The sequence below is a fragment of the Anopheles arabiensis genome, chromosome 2 (genome assembly GCF_016920715.1).
Source record: "Anopheles arabiensis isolate DONGOLA chromosome 2, AaraD3, whole genome shotgun sequence".
Lineage (NCBI taxonomy): Eukaryota > Metazoa > Arthropoda > Insecta > Diptera > Culicidae > Anopheles > Anopheles arabiensis.
Genome location: NC_053517.1, coordinates 81053918 through 81073692, shown reverse-complemented (window position 1 = coordinate 81073692; position 19775 = coordinate 81053918). Strand labels below are relative to the sequence as shown.

The following is a 19775-nucleotide window of genomic DNA, read 5'->3' as shown; positions in this document are numbered from 1 at the left end:
GTTTCCTAATCAATCAATGAAAATTATCAATTTAGCACTCATCAACCTTTTTTTTCAACGAATTGTGAAAACTTATCAATGCAGAACCTGTGAACCTCTCTCTATCTCTCTCCCACGTCTACTCACCTTCAGCGAGACCGGTTCCACGGTCGTGCAGCTGATCTGGGCCGGAATCGGTGGCGTTGGTGTGATCGATACCGAGCTGCTAAGCTGCCCAAGATTCTGGCTCTGAGCGTCGAGTGCATGTGGGAGGAAAAGAGAGAGAAAAAAAAAAGAAAAAAAAGAACCAATCATCAATCAGCTTGTTCGTTATCCGTACGCCAACGCCACACCCGCTCAGTGAAACCGTTCTTGATAGAGCCCAACGAAACTACTGGGACCGGAATAAACATTACATTCGCGGTCGACTCACATTGCGCTGCTTCATGGCGGCGGTGGGCGCGTTGGTCGGCGTGATCGTCACCGACGGCGTGATGATGAGATTGGACGCGCCCCGGCTCAGCCCGATCGGCAACCGCTGGCCGGGGCTGCTCGGCGTTAGCGTGGCGCCGCCCGGCAGGGACGGTCTTTGGGTGAGCGATACCTTCGGCACCGGCGTAATGTTTAACGGTGAGCCTCGATTGCTGAAACAGTGGGAATAGGAGGAAGGAGGAATGTTATTACCACCATACAGGGACACGCGCACACACAAAGGAAAGGCATCCTTACTTGACCGGGTTGGAGATGGGTTTGCTGGAGGAGGAGGAGGATGACTTCGAGTGGGCTGGCAGTGGCACGGCGTTCGTTGGCGTGACGCTCAGCGAACCCTTGGTCAGGGCGGCCGGGATTGCGGCCAGCGGGTTCGACAGGTTCGCGTTACTCGGCGTCACGATCAGGTTCTCCTTCATCATGACCTGCTGCGACTGTTTCAGCTTCTTCAGCAGCACCAGCTTCGTCTCCTCGCTGCGCAGCTCCTCGCGCAGCTTCCGCAGGCCGCGCTCGCGCTCGCAGATTTCGGCCGCCGTCAGCTCCTTGATCGGGTAGACCGGCGGCATCTCCTCGTCCTCGGATTCGGAGAGCCCGGTCGTAACGCTGCCGGTACCGCCACCGCCGCCGTTCTGTGACCGGCCGTTCACCTTTGCCGGCAGCAGCACGATGTCGGGCACTTCCGCGTACGATTTCACCTCCGTGCGGGGTCGCAGAACGCGCCGCCCCGGGATGGGCGATGTGCTGCCCGTTTCTCCTCCTCCCAATGCTGCCCCTCCAACTCCCCCTCCACTGCTCATTGTCGGTGGTGGGGGTTGTTGTTGTTGTTGTTGTGGTGCAGCAACGGGACTCATCATAGCACTGCCTAAGCTCCCACCACCTCCACCACTGTTGCTTCCGTGATGATGGGAGGCGGAAACGGGCGGCAGGGCGGGCGTGATGGTGAGGCCGGAGTTTTTCGCCAGCGCACGCAGATCGCGCGCCGTGGACGGTGTGATCGTGATCGAGGAGCGCCCGGAACCGAGGCTAAGGTCGACCACGGCCGAATCGTCCACCTCCATGCGCTCCATTCTGTTTGGAAGGTGGGCGGAAGGAGCCGAGCGGATTTTCACTTTTAACTTTTTGCTTTTGTGTTGTGTCTTCTTTTTTCCTTTTACTGCTCTTCGCTCTAAACCGTTCTTAATCACTAAAACTTTTCCTCACACACAAACACTTTACAAACTGCCACCTGATGGTGAAATAGAAAACGAAGATGAAAAACATGAATTTCCCGTTACGCACATCCACACAGCTACACAAACAGAGACACAAACACACACACACACACCGGGGTACGCGTACGGAACACCGGGCTGTGTGTGCACTGCACTGCAAAACTAACTGTGTGACGGGAAAAGCCTCCCGCAGTCCCGCACCACCACTTCTCCCCCACCCCCTCTTCCACATGCACTTGTAATGGCTAGACCAAAAATTGACCAAATTCTTCTTCGCTTTTGCTTTTCACGGCTATCGTTTGCCTCCCGTCCCCGTCCCACAAACGAGTCGATTTAGTTTTCCATTCATACCGCCACACCATCCCTCTCTTCACCGCCTGCTCTTCTTTTGGCTAGTGTCTTCAATGCGTGGCCACCCATTCCCCACCAGCAGCGACACACAAACGCACCAACGCAACAACACGACGCAAAGGGTACTGCTGCGCTGGTGTTCCTCTCCCGCACCCTTCCCTTCTCCTATTCCTCTTTGCTGTTCACACCAAGAACTACACACCACAGCACCACCTTATCCATCGGGGTTCAAGCGCGCGCGCCCTCTATCTCTCTATCATCACACGAAATTCTGCCAACAAATCACACCCGCAGCGGAAAGGTTAGGAAACACGGGCCAGGGAGCGGAGGCAGGCAATGTTGGTGGAACAGACACGCAGCACTGGGAGAGGAGGAATGCAGGGCGGTGGGGTGTTCTGCAATTACATAGTCACTCTATATTATCTTCCGCGCCCGTCCGCACCCCCCCCCCCCCTGTGTACCTAGCAACCACTGTCGGGGGCTGTTGGGCTTTCTCTTGACGGGGCTGTGTGGCCGAAAAATCCGACAAACCGGAAAAGCAGCCACACTGCTGCTACTGCACACACACTCACACACACACACACGCGATTTCGGGGCGACGATGAAGATGATGGGCCTTTTATCAATGAACGACCGAATGCAATAATCCACAATCCATCGAGCATTTGTAAACACGCACACGCACAATCACACGGAACCGAGGGATGAAGAGAGCTTGCGAGAGAGAAAGAGAGAGAGAGAGAGAGACACAGAGGACACTCCGTCGGCGGCAAAAAGCCTCTGGAAACCTTTTCCCTTAAAACGCACCGAACCTTTTTTTACTCGTTTGCTGCTGCTGCTTGCTCGCCTACTGAGTGTATGTGTGTGTGTTTCTCTCTTACGCCATGATACTTTTCGGTTGTCAACTTTTCTAACCCCGCTCCCGCTTCCCTTGTGCACAACACCGCTGGCTACCGCGCACCCGCACCCAACTGACACTCCGCTGCTGATGTGTGTACGTGCGTGCGTGTGTGTGGGTCGCGGTGTGCTCTAGATATCGACGAGACGTCGGAGATTCTTCTTTTTCCCCCCGTTTCCCTTTCCCTCCGCTCCTTCACGGTTGTTCCACACTTCTGCACCTTCCCTGCGCCCCGTTCAATGGACCTTTTCGCGGCGGAAGGCAATCGTTTCGGGAGGTTTTTTTCTTTCTTTTTGTTTTGCAGCCGCACTAGGTTCAACTTTTAGTGCGCTTTGGTTTCCACAACAACAGGGACCGCCACCGTCGCCGTCGCCGCCGCACGACCCTTCTGCTTTTGCTCGGCACACAACACACAGCCTAGAACGGGGAAGATTTGCCCCGTTGCACGCACTTGCACTAGGGGGCAGGGATATTATCACGCGCGCACACACACACACACCTGCTCTTCGCACACCTCCTGATAGCGATGCGCGCTAGGTTTACACGCGTACGCTTTTCTTCGCAATAAAAATACACCTCTACTGCACGGTGGAATGAGCGAGGCCCGAGCGACGTAGGGAAAAAACAGCCACACACACACACAGCGCCACTCACTCTTCTTCCTTCATTTCGGCGTGCTCAACAAACAAATTCGTGCTCCCGCTGTGGGGCGGGACAGCTCTGTGCGCGCACCTTGGGCATTGTTGCGCGTTTGACAGCGGCGCGTGCGGCGTGCAATTTGGTTGTTTGGGCCCGGCGGGGCGATACATTGCAATAATTCGAGCAGTTGCGCGCACGAGCTGTAGGTTTGGAAAGAGTTTATTTTAATCAAAAATTAGTATAAAGTAAGAGAAAAATAGGGAAATGATTCACAACATGAAGTATTTTCAATTTATTTTTTGATTAATTTTTCCAGTTCGCCAACTCGAGCAGATTTGCTCGAACGGGCGGTTTGATGTAAATGTCAAACATCAACGCATTATCTGTATATACCTTGGTGGCACAGTGAGTATAGTTTTTAATTCGATTTTAAACAAATTCCATTTTATTGATCGATACAATTAAGCAAAAAAAAAAATGTGTTTAAAGTGAGCAATTATCATATTATTGCAATAATGTATGCATTCCTCAAGAAAGCATGAAATTGTCCGCATGATCGAGCGATCGAATGCTGTCTGATGATGTGTTTACAAACACCTCTCTCGACTGACAGCATTCTGGAAAGAACAATTTTACAGCCAATTTTCTTATCAATAGCCAGCTCTAACAAAAAATACGCGCTTTTGAACCTGCGGGCCACATTCCTTCGCCAGTTATCAATTTAATCGCCCGTGAAGCTGCTGCTTTTGTTTTCCCTCGTAAAATCTAGCTCACACAATGGTGCGTGCCTGGTTTATGGACGATGAGCCGACCGATCAGCGTCTGGAGCACCAGCTCGATCCGCCCAAGTTCCTGACGCTGGACGAGCTGTTCAAAAGCACCGGGGTGGAATATTTTAAGGTAAGCTAGTGCGAAGCCGAAGCCGGTAGCCAATACATCCATCTTTCACAAAACGATTGGCTTCCGCAGATTAACATTCCAACGTACGATACGGACGGGGTGCTGGGGAAGATCCGCAACGATCGGGGCTACTCCTACGAGGACGAAATCACCTGCTCCGAGGCGTGCTTGCCCGATTACGCCAACAAGCTGAAGTCGTTCTTCACCGAGCATCTGCACACGGACGAGGAGATCCGGCTGGTGCTGGACGGTTCCGGTTACTTCGACGTGCGCAAGTGAGTGATCCATCCCGATGGGGTGGGTGGATTAGTTGAAAGTGGGTTTTTTTTTAATATTGTCCTTTCCCGCTATTTTAGTGGTCCAGATGATGCATGGGTACGGATCGAGGTCGTTGCCGGTGATTTGATCATTATTCCTAGTGGAATCTATCATCGCTTCACGCTGGACATGAAGGTAATACCCTAGAAGGGGACTTACGGGGCAGAAAATTAACACGCAATACAATTGCCATTACAGAACTACATCAAAGCCAAGCGTTACTTTGTTGGCGAACCGGTCTGGCTGCCGTACAACCGCCCAGCAGACGAGATGGACTGTCGCAAGGAGTATTTGAAGCGGTTGGAAGCTGGGTTCGCCGCCTAATGCGTACCTGTGCGTTTTTATGATGCGATCTGATTTTGTTAACCATCCTTTTCTTCCATAAATCCAACTGCATTCAATGCAATAATTTGTTTAATAAATGTTATACCATTCCCCGCAACACTGTTGCTATTCGGACGTACCAGCGCCATTGAAACGAATGCTCTCCACCGTTACTTAACCTTTCAATATTATGTCACACCATCGGGTTTTATTCTTGTAGAACCATACTTCTCGCTTCGCGCACGCGTTTCTCTCCACTACATGCCCATTACATCGTAATAATGTTAATGTTTTACTTACTATTTGTATTATCGTTCATGTTACTTGGCTTCTTTCTTCGAGTGGCCACACACACACACACACTACCTCCGTATTCGTCCATGCTCCACAAAACGCCAGCCAACGGTCATCACCACCACCATCTTCCCGGGATTCACATTTCATAAATCATCGTTCTTAGAGAACATCCGAACATGGCCGCTTGCGGGTTTACGGAGCCACCGCGTGGCCGTCATCAATCACACAGCAGTAATGCTTCCATTCCACCGCGATCGAACACTAGAGCTCTGGTAGTGATCGTACATTAAAGGTAATCGTTATAATTATAATAATCATAATAATAATTCATAATAAGTGTGTACTACACTGCTTGGATGCTTTTTAAAGAGCTACAAAAAACGCCAATGCCAATGCAGACCACGAAATCGTCTTCATGCTTGTTTGTTTGTTTGTTTTGTTTCTCTCCGCTTCTCTTCTTTTATGCCTAGCGCGACAAAACAGCAAAAACCATAATTGCATCAATGTGTACCATCATTTTCAATATATGAGTGAATCGTGGATCCTTTTAAAGCGTTCCCCCTCCTTTCGTAATTTACTTTAATGTTTTTTTTATACTTAACCCTACTTCTCTCTCTCTGTGTAACTTCTTCAGACCATCTCTTCCTATGGTTATGTTTGCTGATAAGTGTTGATGTAGTGTTGTATAACGGTTAAGGTTGATGTATGGAGTAGACTTAGGTTTCGTATGCCGGAAGATAAGATACAGACCCTTTGGAGCCCTAATTTCTGTGTGTGTGTGTTTCTGTGTTGTCCTACCAGTTAAAAAAGGATTCTCTATTACTGGAGCACTTAGCAGTGTGCTCCCTGTATATGTGTGAAGCGGATAATAGACGTGTTAGTACTTTAACTATTGTTCTTACTAATCGTACCTTATGTGAACTTGTGAAGTGATGATGGTATTTTTGTTTTTCCTATAACATTCCGCTCTTCTACCTCGATCGGTAGAATGATCGATCGGAAAAACATGTAACCAGTTGTGTTTGTGTAAGAAATAAAAAAAGCGAATTAAACAACGATTTCGAACAATGTTTCTCCCGCTTTCCTTTTAGCCATCTTTCTGCTAATCTACTATCAAAGGTTTTCCAAAGAAAAAAAGAACATTTGGAACCGCTTCTTCTTCTTCTTCTTTTTTGTCCGCGATCGCTCTCACGCACACACGCGTTCGTATTCTTAATTTTGTAAATATGTGTATATAGATTTTGTTTGTTCTTTGTTTCCATTGTTTTCTTCTTCTTCTTCCTACTTCTTCTTTGCATCACGTGTTCATTTTCCATTTTGTTGTATCGTGTCTGAGGGGGCTGTGTGTGTTTGTGTGCTTTTCTTTCATTCAGTTGCTCCCAATCTCAACTGTTTTCTTCCTTTTCCTCTTATTGAGCTATAAAATGTATTTGTATGCATTTGTTTTGTTTACTTTTTGTATGTTTGTTGTATTTGTTTTCTTATCTTTTGTGTTTAATGTCCCCTTATTCCTCCCCTTTTTTTTCTTCTTATTTTATCTATTTTTTCTCAACATTGTTATGCTCTTCTCATTCATGCTATTGAAAGATTGCAGCGCGTGTTTGTACTGCTTCAGTATGGATGTGTGGGTTTTTCTTTACTTACTAAACAGCGTTTTTTTTTGTATTGTTTCGCCTCACGCACTGTCGACCATCTCTGCTGTTGGGCCACTTTTGCCCACTCAAAACCAGTACCACAGTTTGTTTTTTAACGTTGTTTGCTTGTATCGCTCCATCCTTCTTGCATTCACTCTCTCTTTCTCTCTCTCTCTCTCTCTCTCTCTCTCTCTCTCTCTCTCTCCTGCACATACACTCAAACACGCAAATATACATACACACACGCGCGCGCGCGAATTCACTCGTCCCGTTCCTCACCTTCCTTGCCTAGCTCCCCATTATAGAAGAGGGCGCCGCGCTTTGTGTAAAAATACTTAAAAACAATGCAATAGTCTTTCTAATAGTTCAGTTAACAGTTAATAGACACCACGTGAAACGAAATAAATGAAAACAGAAAGAAAATAAACTCGCAAACAAAACATTCATTCCAAACTTACGAAAAACTAACGAAGATAAGAATAACATAATATTGTGTTTAAAACCAACAACAGCAGCAGTCTAATTGTTTGCCAACCATCGGTTTGCTTGTGTATATATGTGAGTGTGTTTGTGTGTTGAGCTTAGAAAGTTTCTTTCTTGCCAACAGTGTGTGTGTGTATTTGTTTTTGTGTTTGTGTAATCCTACCAACTATTTCGCATTTTCAATGCCTTCTTCGATATTCTAGCTTCTCATCTGCTTTGCGATACAATTAATGAACAGTGATAATAGTGCAGCAACTGGTGTAGCAACCGCTCCCTAGAGTTAGGCAGAAAGAAGAAGAAGCAGAACGCAAAACGAAAACGAAAAGCACGAGCTGTAACAACCGCGCACCACCGTGCATGTAATATCCTTAAAAAGCCCGTTCGTCGGCGCATTGCAGGAAAAGATTCGTGTTTTTGATTAAGTTTTCACTTTTGGGTACGTGTTCGGTTCGTTATTTTTCTCGTTTGCCGACGGTTGTTCGTCTTCTCGTGCGAGGATCGGCAGCTGCGCAAGACAACAGCGTGTTATGATCATCAAAATCAACATACGACATCAACATGGTCTTTTGCCGGCATAAACTACAAAACAATAATACCAAAACCGGCCCAGCATCGTTCAAATCCCGCACGACCGCAGCACCCAGGCGCTCCCGGCTCCTAGACGGCTTGCATTTGCTTCTTAAAGAGCGCATCGATTAGCCGCAGCTTGGCCTTCTTCTGCTTGTAGAGAGCGTACGTGTCCTCGATCGACTTGCGGTCCGATTTCAGCATCTTGCGGCCGGTCGTCTCCTCGAACTGCTGCTCAAAGTCTTTGATCGTGCGGCGCAGCTCCTTCTTCTCCTCGCGCGTCGCGTCGTAATGCTGCCACAGCTCGTCCGCCGTCATCGAGTGGATGTTTTCCGTCGCGGAACTGCTGGTCGTGTTGCCGGCGGTGCTGGTGGTTGTGTTCGTCGTTGCCGTCGTTTCTTCGGAATCGTCTCCCGCCGGCAGCTGGTTGGATGTGGAGATGCTGCTGCTGCTGCTCGGCGTGGTCATCGTGTCCGTGGGCGACTGCAGCATGGAGGTGGCCGACGGCGGCGAGATATCGGTGGACGGTGTCGTGGTACCGACGATCGCGAGCGCCTCGTGCTCGAGTATGGTTGGCATCTGCGAGTTGGCCACACCGCACGGGCCGCTGATCGAGTTGGCACGGTTCACCAGCCGCTTGATCAGCCGGTAGCGGTCGTACAGGGGTCGGGCCGCGTCACGCTCCTCGCGGCTCGCCGGTCGACCGTACATCGACTCGAGGTACAGCAGGGCACGCTGGACGGAGGCTTTCTCCTCCGTCAGCTGCTCGTTCGACAGCAGCTCCAGATTTTCGCTCCGTTGCTCCGTGTCGCGTTTCTCCGAGAGGCGCTAAGAAAAGGAAAATCGGGGGAAAACACACGTTAATTTAAGAGTAGTGGAATGGAAATATAATAATTATTAATTATTAATATTCAAGCTGACTACATGAAGATTACCAAAGCAACAAAATCATCTCTTACGCTTCCCTGCCAAAACAAAACAATGGTAGGTGTGTCTTTCGTTTGCATAGTGCAATCGTTTGGCAAGCAAGAAATACGAAGAAAACCCCGCAATAAAGCTCATGTTTATTCGTTTCCACGTACACGATTAGACGAGCCGCGCGCCATCGCAGTGAATTCCTCTCGCGCGCGCGTCATAAATTCTTCTCCTTTCGAGTGCGATAAACGAGTTATCTCATAAAACCTTGTTCAACCATCGCCATCATTCATCCCTTGGCTTTGCCATCCACTGTGCCCATTTTGCCAGCTCTCGCACTGTACTGCACATGCCCTTATGTAGGCAAATAGGAAGAGTTTGCTCCGATAGGATGGGCGGTGATGGTGATGGTGTGTATATTTCCATTTGTCCACTAGCCGCTCCACCAGCCGAATGGTCTTCCTGGTTCCCCATTTGGCTCGGCTGAATTGATCTATTCATTCACAACACACTCCCTCCTTCCGCCTTCAAACACACAATGAGTGGAAGGCGGCAAAGAGAGGCGGGAAAAAAGTTCAAGGTTCTCTACCAAACCGTCCACCACAGTTGAATTGGACGAAGGGAAAAGGCGTCCGAGGGGGGAACGAATCCCAGGGGAAAAAATTGTCGCAGATTCTATTTTCAATTCTGCCGCACTCACAACCACAAAGGCTGAGGGGGGGAGACAAGTTTCAGTTTCCGCTCTTGCGAGTGCCGTTCACGTTCTAATGAACCGCCTGTTGTTGGGTTGACCGCACAACGGCAGCACGAGGGCGGCGGCACGTACTATGCCAGTCGCGAAAGGGTATCAGTCAACCGGGACCGAGATACGGTTGGGGGAGGAGGAATGGCCACTTCCGTCAGTGTGCCGTGCCGGGCCCACGAGGAGCACTACCGCCGCCATCATTCGCCAGCATATATTGTTGATTGTGTTCGGTCAAGAGATCAACTGTCGCAAGTGAGACAAGATTGATTTTCAATCGATAACGGATCGGCGGGACATCATCCGCTGCACCATGGGCTGGTGAGGTGAAACTGGTATGTGTACATGCGACGACGGAATCAAATAGCAAAACGATACGCGGAACGGAAATACACAACCAATTTGTGATCATAAATTTAAAAATAATTAGACATTTGTATTGCATTCCCATTACGGTTTGAAATTACAAAAAAGCCCTTTAAAGCATTTGGGTAATAAAAATTAAGAAATAAAAGAATATAGGCACTGAAGCATATACGGATGATCTCATATAGCTTATCACGTGTTCCATAAAGCTTGTCAACCTTGAAGCTGAACAGCTTGTGCCATTGGGAGAAAAGGGCTGCTAGAAAACAATTGAAAAATAATAAAACTGATCATATTAATATACGAATCAATTTGCTTTAGTCGACTGAATAACCGGGTGTTTTTATCACTTCTTCTCATTAATTTGTATAGCTACAATTAGGAAGAAAATTACTTGAATGAATCGCAATAATAAGCTATAAACTATCAGTATCCGAAAGCCTAGACAGTTTAACCCCATAGCAACAAATTAGAATGTTAATTGATCACTTTGTACCACGTATGATTCAAACAACGTGTGCGCCACGTGCTTGCCCCGATAGTGAACGGTGCTAAACGCGCTGCTAATGCGACACGCCGGCAGCACTGCCACCCGCTCGATCATGTGAACGATCATCTAATTGCCCATAATTATCAACCGACCGATTTGCGGCATTCAAGCGCAGCACGCTTATCAGCCCCTTCCGAAACAAAACGCACGCGTCATCGTACCATTGTCATTCGCAAACACGCAAAAAAGAACCAAAAACGAGGCACGTGTAAGACGCAATGGACAATCGAAGCGAATGATTGATGAAGAGCTGTGGTGTGCCGCCCCCTTTGCCCTACCTTTTCAATGTCAGCAATCGTATCCTTCATCTTGGCCAGCCGCTTCTCCGTCGCCGTCTCATCCTCGCTCAGCCCACCGTCACCGGTGGCGGCCTGCTGCTTTTGGCCGGTCGCTGCCGTCGTCGTCGCCGCTGCCGCCGCCACTTTCGCCGAAAAGACGGCCAGATCGGCTTTGATTTGATTCTTCTCCTTGCGCAGCTTGTGTATCTCCACCAGGATGCTTTTGGTCGGCGCGTCCGCCGACTTGTCGCCGTGCGTCGGCCGGTAGCCGTGCTCCAGCTCGAACCGGTCCTCGAACTGCGACAGCTTCTTCTTCAGCCCGCCGAGCTTCCGGTTGATCGCCTTCACGCGCTCGTCAAACATATTGTTCGCGGCCGGCGTTGCCTTCTGGTGATGGTGATGATGGTGGTGGATCGTCGAGGGTGGCGCATTCTCCGCGCTGCGGTGATGAGCACCGTACAGCTTGAGCGAGTTGCCGGAAGAGACTGGCCGCAGCTTGGCGTGCGATACCGAATCCATACGCTTGGCGTACTCAAAGTTATCGTCCGCAAAGCGCTGGCAGACGAGGGCCGGCGTATCGTCCGGGTACGTCTGTCCCCACGGGAGCTTTTCACGCGGCGAAAGGGGTTCCTCCGGCTGGACCTCCTGCACCACCTCCTCCTCCTCATCATCGATGAGTTTTGTCGCTTCCTCAACCGCGTGGTTCTTTTCCAGCACGTTGTTGTCGTTGTAGTCGGACAGCGGCACTACACCGTCATCCATCACCGTGTCGTCCTGCAACACTTTCTGCTGCTGCTCCCGATGCTTGCTGCTGGAACGGATGCGCCGTTCCGACTTGCCGCCACCGCTCGGGTGCGTGTCATGCTTGGAGTAGAAATGCTCATTTCCGGCGAGCAAAACGGCTCCCACGCCCACGCTTGCCGCCTTCACGGCGAGCTTCGAGTGCTTGGAGCTGTTGCGCGCACGGGGCGACACCGACTTCCTGCCGGGCGGCGGGCGCGTCTTCGAGAACCGCTCACAGTGCCGCCGCCGCTCGTGCTCACCGTCCTGCTCGCTGTCCGAGTCGCGCCGCGACTTCAGTATATCCCGGCACGGTGACAGCCGATGGTGGGACGGCTGTGACTTCCCGCCGGCATGATGCAGATGGTGGTGGTGGCCACCGAGATGATGGTACACATGGTTACCGTGATGATGGTTGTGATGGTTGTTGTGCGCGAGATGGCCGGAATGGTGATGGTGGAGATGATGCTCCTTGCCACCAACGCTCTCCACGCTGCCGATGAAGAATTTCTTCAAATCATCCGCACTGTTTTTCAGATTCTTCTCGAACACCTGCTGCTGCTGCTCATCTTCGCCCTCGAGCGGTTCTTCCGCGATGACGTTCTCCTTGTCGATGGAAATCTCCACTGACACGACGGCGGCGGCGGCGGCAGCCGACCGCTTCTTAAAGTCCTCGTGCGACGAGACGCGCCTGATCACCTCCTGACAGTTCGGCAGATGCTCCTCGCTGTTCGAGCGGATCAGCTTCCGGTCCTGGCTGATGGAGGACGTACTGTCCTGGCGCTCCTTGCGCTTGCGGCAGTTTTGCCACTCGGACGAATTGATCAGATTCGGTAGATACTGGTTCACGAGCACCGTGGGTGGTGGTAGAGCTTCAGACAGCTCGTCCCGACCACCACCATGCCCACCCGCCGTACCGCGATCATCGTCTTTACCCTTGCTGATAGCGATCACTTTCACCCCATCGCTGCTGGTGCTGGTGGTGTTGATGCCATTGCTGCTGTTGCTTGTCGTGCTGCTTCCCCCATCAACACTGCCGCGGCCGGCCGGGCCACTGACACTGTTGTTGCTTGCCGGGCAGTTGCTGCTACTGTTGCTAGTTGTGTTGCCTGCGCCATGGCTGATGCTGGTGCTGCTGCTGTTGCTGCCGCTGCTACTACTGCTGCTGCTGCTACTGCTGCTGCTATTGCTACTGGTGCTGTGCGCTTTCGCTCGACCGCAGCTAACGACATCGTGATGATCCACTACCACCACCGGGTCGGACTGACCGTTCGACGAGAGGCTGATACTGGTCGGGGAGATGATCGTTGTCAGACGACTAAGGTCGTCTTCATTCTGTCCCAGTGATGGGCGACGCATGCCGCACTAAAGAAAGGGGTAGAGAAAAAAAGGAGGAACATATTAGAAAAAAAAACACTTTATATCGAGGAAAATGGTTGATGGAGACGCCTAGTGCCTCTTTCGTCACAACATATCCAAATTAATGGGTTTAAACATACATAAATCAAATACATTTCCTTTGTATAAAACATGAAGCAAATTCTTAACACCAACAAACAATTAATATACTCCTAGCAATTATTTTTATAATTTTAAAACACTTTCTACAACCCACCCCAGCGCAACGGTGGAGCAGCCTGGTCCGTTGTAGCTTACAGCATCGTCGACCGGAGCACACGCAAAAGCTTTCACCTTCGCACCGTCGATTGATTAAACAAAGTGTGCATGGATGTTCCAATCCAAGCACAATACATTCGGGCGAGTTTGATAACCATAGCAACCGCCACGAAAAAGTTTAAAACCAACCCCAGTTTTTCCCCCAACCGTCTTCTTTGCCTTTGCAGCACATTGGAAAACATTCAATCAAATGCAATATTTTATCGATCCAAGGTCAGTATACTGCTAAAACTGGAAGAGAAAGAGAGAGAGAGAGAGAGAAAACACGCGCCGGAATCGAAATGGAATTGATCAAACACTTCAGCAATCAAGCGTGTTTACAAAACAGTTCGCCGCCGTACCGCTTGAAATGGCACTCGAGGGAACAAAAACAATTGAAAGAAAAGCTTTCACTGACGATTCGCTTTCAGTGCGAAACAAAATAAATAATAACCACTACCAGCAGCCAGCAGCAGCACCACACCTAAACAGCGTGATAATAGATAGGGTTCAGTCATAGTGGAGGTGGGGTTGGGAATTCTCTACTCCTCGTTTTTTTTTATTTTGCTCCTTGTCAACCCCCTCTCGTGACCTTCGCAAAAAGGGGAGGAAAACCGTGACGTAAATGTTTTCCCTAACCGCGACCGCGGAAATGCAGTTCACGCGTCATTGCAGCCCCAGCACAATCCGGGGGTAACGCCATAACATGCATGTTCACACTTCTCTCGCGCTCAATTACGCTCTCTCTCTCCCTCTTGTTCTCTCTCTCTCTAGAATTATAACACATTGTTTTACATTTGCTCGTGTGTCCTGCCATGTGAGACACGATGTGTGATAAAATTTGTCCAATTTAGCCCTCCATCGCACCCGTCCTCATTCCCTCTGAGGTCGCGCTTGAGCAGGGCAGGGCTTAAAGCCAGCCTTCAAAATATATTCACGTAATTCGTTCGTAACCATTTAGCGATTGGCTTGAGGCGCTCATACGGAAGGAGAGGGAGAGGTTTAAACTGGGTCAGGCAGGCAGGTAGGCAGGCTGGTGGCCGGTGCAAATTGTTTCACGATCAATAGATAGAAAATGGCGCTAAGCTAGAACAGAACACGGACACAAAACACGACCGCGAACACGGGCCCCTCGACGGGTGTGATGACGCGCAGTGGCGGTTTTAAATTGTTCCAATTGTTTACCGCCCCGGAACCAACCCGTGAACTACTAGCCACTCGTGATGAAGTGTAGAGCGCGGACGGGTGGCGCGGACGGGTGTTTGTGTACGTGATTTTGTTTTATCGTACTTCTGTCGCTGATCTAAAGCTCAAGCGTTACGAAACGATGCACTTTTGCACTTGTACTACAAGTATCACCACCAACACCACCGTCTAGTGCCTTCGGGCGACTCAAGTTTGTTGACAGAGATGCACAAGATGCAAAACGAGAACAAACCGTCCTCGTGGCACGAGTTTTCGATCCCCCAAGTCACACTTTGCCCACTGGCGATCGTATCAAATTGTCAATCCACAGCGGCGCACACAACACAAACACTTTCTAGTGAGATTGACGAGTGATAGGGAAAATGCGCTGTTGTTTTCTTCTACACGCGCTGCTATACTCCCTCCCCCCCCCCCATTATCTTCCAATAAATGACGTCGAATTTTTGATCCCCAGCCCCCTGCACCTATCAGATCTCAATTATCTCCCACACTGGACACACGCCGCTTATCGCACGTCACGTCAACAACAGTGGTCGTTGTGGCGCTTTTCTTTTGCCTGCGTGTCTGCCCCCAAGATTGATACATTAATCGCGTTTTGGCACGCGCAATTGTTTGACTGTTTCTCCCTGGGTGCTGTATAATAAAAACGTCCAGCGCAGTTAATGAGCGTATCATAAAACGGAGAAGAAGTGATTGGTTGACATAAGAAAAGGTGGGGCGGTTTGGGGAGCAATTCAATCATCCCCGGGATGATAGTCGAACCACAGTTTTATCTGGACGAAACAATGTCCCGTTCGGTGATAGCGAGACACGTTACAGGATAGCATCTTAGCGTGTGACGTATAGGCTTAAGACGGGCTTGTCTGTTTCTAGAATGTGCCTGTGATAATGTGCCGCGCGCCCTTCGCTCCGATAGCTGTGCTGTGTTCCAGTTTCTACGCCCAGCACCGAATCAGTAGGTCAGTAGCAGCATGGTGATGGATGATTGGCGATGATCGGCCGGAGCGTCTCCAAGGGGCTCTAGATCTTGTTCTGCACCCACTGCCACAGCCAACGTCAGCAAAAGGGGATTTAAGCGAAGCGAGAATGTAACAAGTGGTATTACAGCAGAATTCGAGCTCGAGCTTAATCCATCACAAGAGCCGGAGCAGCCACTTCATCGAACATTGAACACAATGGCCCCGCAGGCCCAGCAGGCGTGCCGTCACAAACAATGTAGGGATCATCTGGGCGAATTTTCTATCGACGATTGGTTCCTTTTGGGTGAATCGAATGCGAAAACAACATCACCGTGTACTTCAACGATGGCACGTTAAACTGGCACAGGTACTTGAGATATACCGAAACCACATTATCTAACACAAACAGTGTCGAGTCAGCATGGTATGGCAAGAGCGAGTGGAGTCCCGTGATATGCAATTCTCACAAAAGAAAAAAAACAACATCCTGTGCCACTTCAGATCAGCCACACAAATACACACACACACACACACAGAGGCACTAAAATGCTATCCTTTTTATTGCACCCAATCGAACTAAAACCGGAAGCCACTACAAAGCTCACTGGGTGGTAAGGGGACTTCTACTCTCTTACTAAATCCTCCCACCATACGCAGTTGGTCACTTTCTTCACACTTTCAAGGGCCACTTATAGGTGGACACTTTCTTCCAACCTTCCACTTCAACGCGCTTACGATTTTTCAACAATCACACCAATAACGACAACATTTCGCCGGAGATGTGGAATCTTCTACCAGCAGTTCTTCGATAAAACGGGGAAGCCGTAACCACTTACTTTATTTTTCCACTCCCGAATGTGGCAGGCGTGTGCCAGCTTGTAGATCAGTCCCTTTCTACCAGCAACATGATCGGTGGGCTGTACGCACAGCATGATGTCAGGCACCACTTTAACAAAGGTCCTTGTTGTGCCCCCGCGTAAAACCACTCCCTTTACGATCGCTTCACTTCACAAACGACTTCCGAGTGTGTCAGCTTCAGCTGGCTTGGGAAGTACTAGTCACACTTCAAAGTACGGATTGCTTTGGACTGTCCATTGGAAGACCCCCTATAAACGTAAAGAAATTGTCTGTCCCGTTGTCTCTGCTTGGAAACCGAAACGACTAACGAAATCACAGTGCAGTTGTGTGTGATCACTTTCGCGTACGATCCGCTTGCGATGCCGGTTGCAAAACTTGTGGGAGCTTGCCAGTCACCCGGGATGGGTTTTATACACGGCGGTGACACGTATACACACAGGCGAGTGATAATGGAGGTGCCATCGTCACACACAGACATACTAGACACTCTCTCCAACAGACAGATTGCGCACTGGCAGACTACGCATAGCCGCGCGCCGGAGACTGTGAGATGATGTCTCCCATATACAGGGACAATAGTAGAGCGACACACCGTCCCCGTCACCGGAGAGAGAGAGGGGTTGTTTTCGCTGTTCTCCAGTCTTGTGTGGCAGCATTTTGTGCGCTAGTGAGTGTCTTGTGCTTATCACCTGCGAGCACGCTTGTTGTCGTCGTCGTCGTCGTCACGCTTATCTTCCTCTCAAGTGTACTAAAACACCAACGAGAGTGGTACGACACAACTATCGCGCTTGCAATGCTTTGCAGGCATTACACATTGTTTCTGTTGGCGCTAGAGTTGAGCCGGTATCGTATGCGCCGCCATTGGAATCTGTTTCACTGTTTCCGTGCCCTAATTGGTTCTCGCGCTCGTGTTCGCAGCCCGTATTATTCTACAGCGCTAAGCTACTTGTGTCCGATTGGAGTGCAATGCCACCGGATTAGTAGGTTACCGCGAAAACAACAAGGCAGCACAGCACCTTCTATAATAATGGAATGCTAATATTAAAGGGCCTCGCAGGGAAAATTGCGATCAGTTCGCGTGTGTGTATTCACTCGTTAGCCAAATATTGACAGAAATCGTTCAAACAGGGCTTTCCTGGGGAGTGCGGCGGGTGCTTACTTTTACCTGGGACAATACATTCCAATAGTACACAGGGGTTAGCGCTGTGGGGGGAATAGTAAACAGCTGTTTTTCTCCAGCCTGCTAACAACGCCATTTCTCTGATGGTGACGCTTGCTAGGATGATGGTGATCTCAGTGTTAAGTCTCTTTACAGAAGATGTCTCTTTACGAGTTTTGTAGTGGAAAAGCTTGGGCTTTTGAGCTTTTTTTTTAAATCCTCACTAAGTGATCCATTCAGATATTTTAGATTTATTCATAGGAAGTCGGCATCCAATCTCTTGGAAGGTTCGATTTCTCTTTGTCTTTACATTCTTGAAGAATCCTAAGCCATGAACCATAATATCAAAAGTTGAAGAAATCCATGTCTATTATATTGCAAGACTCGCTATTCTTCCTTTTATTTGGCGCAACAATTGCAATCAGTGGTATAAAAAACAAGCTTACTGGTATAAGCCACTAATGGACTTCTTCTATTTGGCTTAACGTCCTAGGCGGACATGCCGGCCTATACAGACTTTAGAGACTTCACTAATGGACTTAGATTATGTTATCTACTAGCTTATAGATTTACCGCAAAAGCAAGAGAGAGATAGACAGATCTATACAGGTTTTGAACCCATGGGTTGCAACATGTTCTTAGTTGTCGATCGAGTTGATGAATGTACTACGGGGCCAGGTCAACAGCATAGAGATATAAAAGCTACAGATTAACATTTTTGAGATCAAAGCCAAATGAGATCCAAGTCTGTAAAAATGACTACAGAAGACAGTAAGCCACTTTTTCAAGCTTGATCGAAACGGAATCAAAACGATTGTCAAAATAACAAACAAATGATGTTTTCGTTTGAGTTTTTAGAACCTTTTTGCAACAAGGCAAGTGCTCTCGGCTCTTTTTATAATGCCTGAAATGAAATATTTTAAAGCACTTCGCACATCCCCGTGACTTCTTGGTCGGCCACATACAGATGTGTTAATAAATGCTACTTTCCACAGTCAACAGCCATCTTTCAGCCTTTCGCGTAGATCACGCGCGATAAGGCCTGTCAAGCGGATCCCACCAGACACCGCGGCTCTCGCACAATACTTCGCACTCCAACTGGCTCAACAACCTCCTCATCTCCCATCAAATCGCTCCCAAAGACAGAGATTTAAATGCACCAGGCGCACCAGTACCATCCGGAACGAACGGTACAGCACCGATTTAATCTGAACCGAACTGATTCACGGGCCACGGGGAAATGGTAGAGGCGAATGTTAGCACCTAATGTCGTCACAGCTTCCCCTTCTTCTCCCAGCGTTGCTGTTTTCCATTTTGCACAAAGTACTGCAAGGTCGTTGTGTTTGCTGGCCCCGTAGGTACGCGACATCTTCTCTCAATCTTGAGCGCGACACTCACTTGCCGCTACTTTTAATTGCACCGTGTGTGAGTGTTGTTGGAGGTTCCGCAACGGTGTACCGTTTCGCATACCTCGCGTCGCGTTCTTCCACCCATTTTCTCACGCCTCCACGGAAGGTGGACGGGCAAAAACTGGAAACCATCTTGCAATCTTGCCGCTTTCTTATCAACCTCCAACAAACAGTGATCAAATTTGTTTACATTCGTGTACGGCTCTTGGCCTTTTCGTTTCGCATGATCTAGCAAAAATCGATGCTTCTTGATGATTGCTTGTCATCTTGTGGGCCACGGGAGTTCCCGATTGGTTCGGCCGGGCATCGAACATTCACGGTCAAAGATCGGATCATTGATACCGGGTGTGGTTTTGTTGCGGAGAATCCTTTTCGACGTGCAAATGGCAACATCCTCTAGCACAATCACCGCATGGTAATATTAATTAAACGGAGCTGCACCGGTAGGCAAATTGAAAACCCACTAATTGAACTGATAAAAACCGGTATGGGCTCATCACTTATCGGTTGTTGGAGACAGTGGAACGCTATTGCAATTTCTTTTTCCCACGCATCGTAAGCGTGAAATATGTAAAGTGGCCCCAAGATGGCTTGCATCAGTGAGTGGTAGTATCTTATCGTAATGAATTTAATTTACCGGCAATGCGAACAGACGACGCCCGTGAGTCACACCACGCAATGTAATAAACCTTTGTTGTTTTGTCCAGCCAAACTGTTGTGCGGACGAATTATGAGCAAAATATCTTTACAGCTTGGTATTTGCATTAGAGGGGACGACCGGTTATAAATAGCCACTGCAAGCATTTT

The 19775-nt window shown here is 49.0% G+C and overlaps 3 protein-coding genes across 6 annotated transcripts in view; 1 reads left to right on the top strand and 2 right to left on the bottom strand.

Moving 5' to 3' along the window:
• Positions 1-1308, bottom strand: part of LOC120895638 (transcriptional repressor p66 alpha) — a 5315-nt gene extending 4007 nt beyond the window's left edge. The window contains 3 exon segments of the mRNA XM_040299150.1: positions 127-228; positions 413-623; positions 709-1308. Of these exon segments, the coding sequence (XP_040155084.1) occupies positions 127-228; positions 413-623; positions 709-1265 (870 nt within the window). The 5' untranslated portion in view covers positions 1266-1308.
• Positions 1309-4043: 2735 nt separating this feature from the next.
• Positions 4044-5227, top strand: LOC120895641 (1,2-dihydroxy-3-keto-5-methylthiopentene dioxygenase). Its single transcript, XM_040299159.1, has 4 exons — positions 4044-4467; positions 4537-4742; positions 4824-4920; positions 4984-5227. The coding sequence occupies exons 1-4, from the start codon at positions 4345-4347 to the stop codon at positions 5107-5109; spliced, it is 552 nt and encodes a 183-aa protein (XP_040155093.1). The 5' UTR covers positions 4044-4344; the 3' UTR covers positions 5110-5227.
• A 68-nt stretch (positions 5228-5295) lies between these two features.
• Positions 5296-19775, bottom strand: part of LOC120895637 (protein FAM13A) — a 42759-nt gene continuing 28279 nt past the window's right edge. For 2 of the 4 annotated variants that reach the window (XM_040299148.1, XM_040299146.1), the window contains exons 3-4: positions 10942-13086; positions 5296-8918 (exon numbers count right to left, since the gene is read on the bottom strand). In XM_040299148.1, coding sequence (XP_040155082.1) covers positions 8181-8918; positions 10942-13080 — 2877 coding nt within the window. In that variant the 5' untranslated portion in view covers positions 13081-13086 and the 3' untranslated portion in view covers positions 5296-8180. Of the gene's footprint in view, positions 8919-10941; positions 13087-13336; positions 14079-16378; positions 16794-19775 lie in introns of those variants that run through there. The other 2 variants (XM_040299145.1, XM_040299149.1) reach the window with 2 other exon arrangements.